Source organism: Echinops telfairi, unplaced genomic scaffold (genome assembly GCF_000313985.2).
Source record: "Echinops telfairi isolate 266 unplaced genomic scaffold, ASM31398v2 ScPeMD7_6;HRSCAF=24_0, whole genome shotgun sequence".
Classification (NCBI taxonomy): Eukaryota; Metazoa; Chordata; class Mammalia; order Afrosoricida; family Tenrecidae; genus Echinops; species Echinops telfairi.
In genome coordinates this window covers 1,232,346-1,243,336 of record NW_022103902.1, presented here as the reverse complement: position 1 = coordinate 1,243,336, position 10,991 = coordinate 1,232,346, and the positions used below count along the sequence as shown (strand labels likewise).

The window sequence follows — 10,991 nt, the reverse complement described above, 5'->3', positions numbered from 1 at the left end:
TGTGTGTGTGTGTGTGTGTGTGTTTTGGGCTGTTACTGTATATGTAAGGTGATACCATTGCATTGTTTTGTGTCTCCCAGATGAGTAATCATTGTGAGCATTTTCTCATATTTGTTAGCTATTTGCATGTCATTTTAGTTACCTGTTAACATCCTTTGCTCACTTTGTAATTAGATTATTCATGTTTTTTCTCATTGAGGCATTCTAGTTTTCTGTAGACTTTAGAGATGAATCCATTGTGTCATTGCTAAAGATTTCTTTTACCCATTTATAGGTTCTTTTTTTAACTCTTGATGAAGTCTTTTGCTGTCTTATCTTTAGTAGCTCCCAGTAATCTATATTGTCTTCGGTGTGTGCTTCCTTCATTTTGTTTGATAGTGTGTACATGACCTGCAGTAGGGCTGCCTCCACTAGTTATACTCTAGCACTGCTCTCATCACAGATACAACGTTGGCACGATTCTGTCAAGGCTTAAGGGTCATGTTTTATATCATGTTCAGATGTAAACTTAATTAATAGATGTATTTACATGTATTTCTCAGTTGCTGAGTCACTTATGGATTCCACAAAACATCTTATATATTGTCTTCTATTATTGCTTATAAATAATGATAAGATTTAAGAACCACCAAGGATTAATCAAATGTTTCTTTAGTTTACTGAATATCTTGATGAAGATGGTTAAACAACTAAATCTAGCAATTTTGAATAGGTAAAAATGACTTTCACGTTTTAAAATATTTTATGCATAATTTTATCTTTCATATTGCCAGAATGGCGCAGAGAAGACATAAAAGAGTAAGAACATGGACTCGTCACATAAACATTTTTAATAAGGATTACATCTTTGTGCCAGTAAATGAGTCGTGAGTACTTTATATTATTTAAAAATAAAATCAGAGGAACTCCAGAAAAAAAGACTTCATTCCTTTTTGAAGTAATTGTTAACAAATTAAAGTGTGGGTATGTAAGTTTCAGGGATTATACACCCCAACCTTTATTTTTTGCTCTTTGTGAAAGTAGCTGAAGGATTTATATATTTTGGATTTTGATTTGAAAATGGTTATTTTACAAATATAGTGAGAAAAGAAAGTGATAGATGACCACAAAACTATAACTGAAACAAATGTTTTTATCTTCTTGTATTAAAGAAAAAATTTGCTAAATAAGATATCAAAACATTTTTAAATGCCCTTACGGTGTAATTAAGAGAACAAACCTGGCAAGTGTTAATATTGAAAAGGAGATGGTGATGAGTGTGTTAGATTTACTAAAGCAGGTCCTTAGTAGGCCATGAAGTTTTAATATTATGCTGCAGTACTTTGGCTAATTATTTTGGAATATGTGCTTTATAGTGCATCAAATATTTCATTAGACTGCTCTTCTAAACTTTTAAAAAATTAAGTCATTCCTCACCTTCTCTTATGTAGCTGCAGAATGTACTCTACATTGTATAGGTTTTATATGTTAGATTGTATTGATTTTCCCTACAGATCTCACTGGTATCTTGCAGTCATTTGTTTTCCTGGGTTAGAAGAAGCTGTGTGTGAAGATTTGTCACAAACTGTATCCCAGCAGTCCCAGGCTGAGCAGTCCCAAGCGTTCACTAAAACCACAGGTGACATGTTTAATATCGAATGATGTATTTAATAATTATGAAAACCGTGTAATGGTTATTAGGATTGACAAGACGCTAAAGGTAGTATAGTAGGTATTCATTGTCATTAAACTTATTAGAGGAAGAATTAGAAATCTGAAAATTTTATGCTAGATGCCCATTCTTAGGTACAAATAAAATGTAATTCTTAAGTTATGTCAATATTTATCGTAACACCTTTTGTATAATAGACTTGCTAACATGACTAAGACTTTATGCCCTGGGTCTTTAGACATAGCTTAAAGCCCCACCCTCTTTGAAATATAAAATGAACTCGTTTCTAATAGATGGTACTAATTTTGCTAGGTCATATATGAGGTCTTTTGTAATTCTGTAAATCTTTTCACGGTTGTATATATCAACCCAAATTATTAATTAAATAAGCCTACTTTCTTTGAGGGGAAAAAAATCAAAATTAAATTGTCCTTATAGCCTAAGTTGTAAGTAGATTTCATAATAGTTATTACCATGTGCTGTGGAAAGAGGTGATAGAGAAGCTTTATATTTTAAGTCAGAACAATGTTAGAGACCAACTGTGGAGCAGACCATCAATTGTGTGTGTGCCGATTCACGTTGAATTGAAGGCAGTGAAGACACGCCCATGAAAGCCCAATCTGTACCTGAGTCTAGAGTCTACCCACCTGACTAGAGAGACCGCCTCAAGAGCGGAGTTGAGTCTACCCACCTGACTAGAGAGACCGCCTCAAGGGCGGAGTTGAGTCTACCACCTGACTAGAGGGACCGCCTCAAGAGCGCAGTTGAGTCTACCCACCTGACTAGAGGGACCGCCTCAAGGGCGGAGTTGAGTCTACCCACCTGACTAGAGGGACCGCCTCAAGAGCGGAGTTGATGCACTCAACACTAGTGACCTATTACCAGGCAAATTGTGGGATGGAATCAGGGACATAATACATGGAAGGAAGACCACAAAAAGGTTACTGAAAATTCAGGCAAACAGAAAGATAGAAAAGAATAAAATAGATGGCAGGAAATTATGAAACTTGCTCTTGAATGAGGAATAGCTAAATGAAAGGAGGAAATGATCAAGCAAACGAGCGGAACATATTTCAAAGAGTGGCTTGAAACAATGTACAGATGCGCGTGACACATGGACGGATGTGTGGATTGTGATAAGAGTTGTACGAGCCCCCAATGAAATGATTTACACAAAGAAAGAGTGGCTTGAGAAGGCAAAGCATTAAGGTAAAATGCGTGAAGACTTGGTGGTAGAAAACCGAAGGGATGTGCACTTTCAGCATCGCTCAAACTGGAACATTTATAGACTGGAGTTGCAATATTGAAAAATCTTATAGGCAAAATATTAGACAATACAAGCATTAGAAGAAATCGCATTGCTGTAACAAAAATAATTGGTTGGTGTTCAGCCACTTCAGGAAGTAGCATAGGACCCAAGACTGATGGTACTGAGTGAAGAAATCCAAGATCTGCGAAAATTATTGGCATAAGCAAGACTACGGAAATTCCAGGAATACCAGTGAAGATGCTTCCTCCAAGTGATGCCGTGCTGGTGGTCCTCCTCTTCTAGTCCAGAGCACTTGGAACAGGGCCACTTGACTGACTGACGAATAGACATCAATATTTTGCCCATTCCAAAGAAAGATGTTTAATGGAATACAGAAATTTTCAAACTCTCATTAATTAATAACACATTTAAATAAATGCTGAAGATAGTCCAAAAAGAATTATAGCAATACTTCCATAGAGAACTGCCAAGACGGAAACCATATTCAGAAGAGGACTTTGAACAAAGTACATACCATTGCTGATGTTAACTGAAAATGGAGAAGACCCAGGGAGGTCTTCTTTGCAATGGCTTTCAACTGTATGGCTCAGATTATAGATAATATTGCAAGGAATATGAATTACAGAACATTTACTTCCAAGAGAAAGTTGTTATAACAGAACAAAGGGATACCGTCTGGTTTAAAATTGGGAAAGGGGCGTTTAAAATCGGGAAAGGGGTGTTCCAGAATTGTATTCTTTCAATATATTTACTTTCTGCTGTGCAAAACTTACTTTCATATGTTAGAATATATGAAGAAGAATGTGGCACCATTATGGGAAAACTCACAACTTACAAATGCAGGTGACATAACTTTGCTGAAAATGAAGACTTTGAAAAGGCATTTGCTGATAAAGATCAAAGACTACAATGTGTAGTGTGGCTTATACCTCAATGTAAAGTAAATAAAAACCCAGGTCCAATAAGTAACATCATAGTAGTTTTCAAGGATTTTATTTTACTTGAATTTATAATCAACTCCCATGGAAGCTGTAGTCAAGAAAGCAAGTAAAAAATTACACTGGACAATTTTTGGGCAAAAGACCTCTCTGTACTGTTGGGAACAAAGATTTCTCCGTCAGGACTAAGGTTTGACTAACCCAACCATGCCCAGAACATTTATAAAGCAGCTTGCTATTTTCTGTTTTTCCTAATCCTCCTGAGCTTCAGACATATATAGTACTCTGTTATCAAAGATTAGCAGAACCATTACCAGGCAATTAACTACTCTCCACATTAGAACTATGTGTTTTTCCCTCCTAAACTATATAACCGTATCTTAAAACAAGCAGCCTTCTAAGTGAAGTGTCAGCTATGTCCACACTGGGAAGCACAGCGGCCTGTGTGATCCAAGGAGTGTAACTAAAATCCAAGAGTGGAGGAGAGAATAATAAATGTTGAGCACTGACTTGCAAATGGTTGTGATGACAGTGAAAGCCCGCGTTTCATATGAAGAGCCCCCACGTGGGTTCCGTGTCTGGTGAATCTCCTCTGACAGTTGACCGGGGATGTGATTGGCCTTTTCTTCTGAGAGTGCATTGCAAAGTGGATTATTGCCGATGTGGTTAGGTTACAATTGAACAACTTCTTATTTGTTTTCTTTTTGAACCCATTTAAAATTTGTTCTAATTTTATTGTTTTCTGTTTTCTTTTGATTGCGCAGTGTGTGTGTGTGCGTGTGCGTGCGCGCGCGTGGTGATTGTTGGTCGTGGTGGTGAGTTTGGTTGTTCGGGGTACGCTTTTCCGTCTGTGAAATCCAGAACAAATAAATCTATAGAGACAGTAATCAGAATAGTAATTTCTTTGGTTGATGATAGGAGAGGTTGGGGGGAGAAGGGAGACTGGTAATAATGAGAACAAAAATGAGGAAAATATTCTAAGATGGATTGTGTTGATGATTGCACAATTCTTTTTAATATATTTAAACCATTGAATTGAATGGTATGTGAGTTATATGGGGAAAAAACCATAAATACATTTTAAAAAGTATATACAGCTTAGGATGCCACTTCAGCAATTTCTCATTGTACATATCAGTGATATTGGTAACTTTCTGTATGTTATGGTAGCATTCTCTCTGTTCTTTCCTAAACGAATTCACCACCGTTATCTTTAACTGACACCCCTTTTACTGCCTGCCCTTCCTTTTGAGTGGTCATCAATGTGATATCCCATAGATTAGTTCTTTAAAGGAGCACACTACTCAAAGTATATGTGCTAAACATAAAATGAGTAAACTACTTTTTTGTATTAAGCCTTGGGCAGCTTAATGGCAAAGTTGGTGGTTTGAGATGAAGCTCTTTGCTTCGTGGAAAATTTATACTCGGGAACCTGAAGAAGCAGTTCTATTCTGCCCTTTAGGGTTGCTGTTATGAGTACTGGGTGGTTTTTGTATTTTTAGTCAAAGTATACTTCAAGAGGTAGCTTGGTTAAGGTATTGAAGATTCTGTCAGGGTGATAGTTTTGAGGGCAGGGCTCCAGAAAATCTGTATTCCATAACTTTCTTTTTTGTAGTAAACTAGCTCAGATAAATGATATTTCAGGGTTTGGCCCTGGTGCTTATATACAAGGCAGTACTTCCCCAAACCAGAAGTTATGTATTTACATTTTTTACAAAACAGCCGTACCACCTTCAAAGTACTCTCCATAACACTTAATACATTTGTAAAATCTGTGATTTCATTTTTGGAAACACTTTTCAAATTTTTCTGTTTGGATGGCTGATAGCACCTCCCTCATTTTTTTTCTTCACCTCTTCCTGTTGTCAAATCACTGTCCTGTCCTGTTCTTCTTCATTCACAGAAACAAAAAGAAATCACATGGAGTGAGGTCAGGTGAGCAAGAGAGGCACGCTGGTTTTTGCCCAGAACTTGCGCACTGAGCTGACTGTGTGAGCAGCTGCATTGTCATGGTGGCAAAACCAGTCCCGTCTGTCACGAATCAGGCCTTTTTTTGTCTCACACCGTTGCACAATCTTTTCAGAGCCTCTAAATCAGCGGTTCTCAACCTGTGGGTCGAGACCCTTTGGGAGTCAAACAACCCTTTCACAGATGTTGCCTGATTCATAACAGTAGCAAAATTACAGTTATGAAGTGGCAACGAAAATAATTTTATGGGTGGGGGAGTCACCACGACATGAGGAACTGTATTAAGGGGTCGCGGCATTAGGAAGGTTGAGAACCACTGCTCTAAACAGAAAGCTTGATTAACATTCTGACCTGGTGGAATCAATTCCAAATGCACTATCCTCCTCACATCAAAAAAAAATGAAGATGGCAACAAATGTACAAATGTGCTTGACTCTAATGGCTGTATGTGTGGATTGCGATAAGAGTTGGACGAGCCCCCAATAACATTATTTAAAACAAAACAAAAACAAATGAACATTGTCTTGAACTTTGATTTCACTTGACAAGGAATTTTGGGCGAGGCGATGATGGCGTCTTCCACTGGTTCATTGATTTTTGGTTTCAGGGTTGTAAGAACAGCACCATGTCTCATCACCAGTAAGGACCTTGGAACAAAAGTCTGGGTCGCTTTAGGGCTGTTCTTTCAAAGCCTGGCATGTTTCCAGTCAAAGCTCTTTTTCCCCGGTCAGTCAGAACCCGAGTCACGTATTTCACAAGGACTTTGCTCATTCCCAAATCTTCTGTTACAATTTGCTGAACCGACATCCAAGATAGTCCAGATAACTTCTTCATCTCTTCAGTGGTTCGTCTTCGAGCACAAGTGCACACATTTTGTCAACATTTTTGTCTTTTTGGGAAGTTGAGGTTTCTTGTCAATCAACATTCACCTTTTTTGAAACGAGAAAACCACTCATATACCTATTTTTCCCATAGCACTGTCCTTGTAGGCTGTGTTCAACATCACAACAGTTTCTGCAAATTTCACAGCTGCACACTGTTCTCTTCAATCGTCCATCACAAAAAAAGAGGTTTGAGCGAAACAGCTTTTACGAAAAAATTCACTGTGATCATAGAGAACCTTTCCAGGCAATGCCTCTGGGTGCACTAACTCAGAGCGAGTTGCTCAATGCTCGCCTAGTGGGAAAAATGTGTACGATGAAAGTACGAAAGCTCTGCTCTGCTAAGTGCAATTCTAGTTTTTTTTTGGGGGGGTACCTCCTTGTATTGTCTTATAATAGCTGTAGTTTTTGTGTTTTGACTGTATTTTATTTATAATAGTAACCATGAAGATTTTAAATGGCTCAAATATACATATATACGCATGTATTTACTGCTACACTTGTAAGTTACAGTTTAAGTTTCTGAATGATATGTATGAGAAATATATTAAAGATGTGTAATCATTTCATTCTTTCTAACTAGATAATGATACTACTTCAACACTCTCCTCGGGTGCAGACGATTCCCAAGTAAGTTGGATCATTTGTAGATGTGAAGGAAGGAATAATGTCAGTTATGAAGCAGGGCATATTTAGTTGGGTTGTGGTGGATACTGATGACCCTTTTATGATTTTTTTATGATTATTTTCTTTTATAACAGTTCTTTTGGGAGTTGAGGATAAAACAAGAGAATAATAATTTTTGTATGTGTGTTTGATATTCGATTGACCGCTTTCTAATTTCTGTGCATCAGATTTATTTTTATTCTTCAATTGTATCTATCCCTTCTTAAACTTAGTGTTATTTACTGACTTTAACAAGCATATTTTACATATGAAACTAATACTTCATTGTTTTAAAATGTGGTGGTTACAAATACCTCAAAATAGACTCCAGGTCAAGATCAGTCAATCTGTATGACTCCTGAAGTTGAACCATTATCATTAACTGTTCTTTCCATGGCTTCCACGTTGGTATGCATGGTCTACCTTCAGTCCTTATTGATTGAAGTAGCTTCCACGAGCATTTTTTGTAGGTTCAAGCGGCAGCAGTTTTCTTGGCATAGGCCTTTGCTACTAGTGGTCTGTAGACAGGAAGTAGGAGATATTTCCCTCTTGACACAAGTGTCAAGATAAGGAATTCATTCATCCTTCTAGGGCAGCGCTTCTCAACCTGTGTGTCGTGACCCCTTTGGGGGTGTATGTGTGTGTGTCGAACAACCCTTTCACAGGGGTCACCTGATTCATAACAGTAGCAAGATTACAGTTATGAAGTAGCAACGGAAATAATTTGATGGTCGGGGGTCACCATAACATGAAGGACTGTATTAAAGGTGTCACGGCATTAGGAAGATTGAGAACCACTGTTCTAGGGGCTAAATTTCCCACTTGAGTTCCTTGGAACATTAGTTATAAGAATTGGTTTGCAATAAAAAGGATTTTAAGATCCCATTAATTGGGATCAATTTAAAGCCAATATTTCAGAGATTCAATGTGCACTTTTTAATAATGAACTAAAAAGCCTTTCTTTGAAGAAACCTTTTGAGGTTTGGATGATCTATTGTTTTTGTAGTTTTATTTGAACAAAACAAATAAATTTAACATAAAACAGTAATTATCCCCATCCTCTTTTCCTTAATACAGGTTAATCACTGCTTCTAATGCTTAAAAGATCAAAAAAAAGGTCACTGTTGTTATAATTTGAGTTAGAAAATGTGTGTAAAGCATGGTTAAAGGAGCTTAGCTACTTTGGTGTATAGTATAGACAACGAATAAAGCCCGATCGTCTTCTAGCCCTGTGAAAGTGGCATTATTTGTACTCTTTGAGGTTACTTCTTAAAGTGTACTTGACCATGGGAAAAACCCCCAGTGAAGTTATTTTACTTACGATGATGAAGAGAACCCTTACTTCAAAAACTGATTTCAGAGCATTTGATGCATTTTAAGGAGTTGTTGGGTAATGATATTTATCAAATGAACTTTCTAAGCTCTAAAAATTAATTGATTTCAGAGTACCGAGATGAATGTGTCAGTACCAAAGAAAATGTGTAAAAGGTAGGTATTTGCTATGATAATATAATTTTTTTCAGTTATTTTAAGTAGATTTCTTATAAAAAAGCATATTTCTTGATATTTTTTCTTTTCATAGGCCATGTATTCTCATACTTGACTCCTTGAAAGCTGCTTCTGTACAAAATACAGTTCAGAATTTACGAGAGTAAGTAAGGACAATTTTACCCTGTAGTCTGTTATTTAAAATGTCAATAATTTGAAGATAACATAAGAATTATTAAAAAGTATACCAGGAATTGTAATTTCTTATGTGTTTGGATGAGGTCTATATATGTCATCCACAATAAATTAGCATGTTAAATGTCAGTATTAAAATGTTAATATTGCTCTTTTATTTCATAAAAAGTAAATTAGGAATTTGTACTTAAAATTGAGCAAAAAGCATAATTTTACAAAGGAGCATTGCAAATATTATCGAAAGCACTTGCTAAGCTAAAAGTACATAGTCCGTATGATCCCCTCAATTTTTTTAAAGCTTTTTTTGTGAATTGGGTGAAAGTTTACAGAGCAGGTCATCAGTTTTATATTAAAAAATGCATGCAGATTTTGTTTCATCTCATCCATTGCAATCTCCTCAATGCAGCAACAGTCTGCCCACTCCCCTCCTTGTTTCCTGAACTGTCTCTCTGTGTAAGTGCTGTCCCCTTCCTCACAAGTGCTGAACTGTTCTGAGGTGTGCACATGCGTTTATATGTACACACACACACACACACACACACACACAAGTGCGTATTTATTTATACATCGCTTACTGTGTATTGCCTTCCCTTTTACTCAAGCTCTTAAAAATTGACTGACTTCCTCTTCATTTGGAAGTTCTGTAATTGCACTAGTCCCTTGTTTTACTTCGTCATTGTTTTTTGTTAGAAATTAATATCACTGGTTCACTATGTTCTGTCATGTAGGTTTCTCTACTTTGGCTGATTCATATCTGGATTGATTTTGGGATAGTGTTGTCATGTATGTTAATTTCAGGTTGTTGTCTACTATCGTTGGTTCTCTGTCTAAAGAATTTCTTTCAGTATTTCATGTAGGGTTGTAATTCCTTTAATTTTTTTTTTTACCTGCAATGAATGTAATTTTGACATCATACATGAAGGGCATTTTTGCTAGTTCTCTAGTTCTTGGTTGGCAGTTTGTTTTCCTCTCAGATCATTCCTCCCACTCCCCCAAGGAAACTAAGGTTGGTGACTTGAGTCATAGTTTCTGGTAAGGCCTGCACTCAAGATACACTCCATCTTAATTCTGCCTCAGTAGCACAACACATGACTCACCTCAGAACGAGACTAACAGCAGAGTAGAGGCTAGTGTGTAATGCCTCACAAGATGGAAGACCGGTTAGAAGAGCCACAGTAAGTGGTTAACGACACCACACTTGAGTTATTGGGGGGCTGTGTGTGTCAGTTTCTTGAATTACTGTCTTCTCACCTTTCCCGATGTGAGGGAGTGTTTCTTCCAACAATTGTTTCACAGTTTCCTCGTGGCTTTTCTGGGCTCTCGTCTAGTTGTGCAGTCCTCGTGTTCCTTGTGCTTCGTAGGCTTTCTCGATGATTTCTTCTGGTCTCCGATTATTCCTCTAGCAGATTAGTAATGAGAGGTTCTTCTTCAACTCAGTAGTTCATCCTTACATTGACTGGATTTTACTCCTTTGTCCTTTAAATGCGTTATCTAGCTCTGAAACCTTAGTATTGATGCTCTGGGTTTCTCTTTTCTGTTTGTGTGTGTTTCTAATGTTAAAAATTTATTTTGTCAGTTCTTAACAGTATTTCTGAGATTTCTATGTGTTTTTTTTCCCTTCCGTTTTCCTTGATTTCTTTTGCAGCGCCCCCAGTCTTTCTCCCAGTCCTTTGGAAGTACTAAATATCATTCCTTCATTCCGGCTGTGTTTCTGGTTTGAGGGCTCATTTGTTTGAGCTACTCCATCTCGCTTCTTCGTGTGAACTCAAATTGTCTCTTGTTTCTGACACGCTGTGGTAGTGTTGTATTTGTTCTTAACTGATGATTGTATGTTGGCGTGTTCGCAGACACTCACCACTTGTCTCCTGGTGTATGTTCTAGAGAAGTGTGCCCAGCTCTCTGCTTCTGTGTGGCATAGTGGAGGGCAGGTTTGG

At 37.3% G+C, this 10,991-nt stretch overlaps 1 protein-coding gene across 1 annotated transcript in view; it reads left to right on the top strand.

The window, feature by feature from the left end:
• Positions 1 to 10,991, top strand: part of LOC101644462 (sentrin-specific protease 7) — a 53,387-nt gene that overhangs the window by 33,259 nt on the left and 9,137 nt on the right. Inside the window, exons 10-14 of the mRNA XM_045286147.1 lie at positions 774 to 866; positions 1,494 to 1,618; positions 7,292 to 7,338; positions 8,819 to 8,862; positions 8,957 to 9,025. Of these exons, the coding sequence (XP_045142082.1) occupies positions 774 to 866; positions 1,494 to 1,618; positions 7,292 to 7,338; positions 8,819 to 8,862; positions 8,957 to 9,025 (378 nt within the window). The remainder of the gene's footprint in view (positions 1 to 773; positions 867 to 1,493; positions 1,619 to 7,291; positions 7,339 to 8,818; positions 8,863 to 8,956; positions 9,026 to 10,991) is intronic.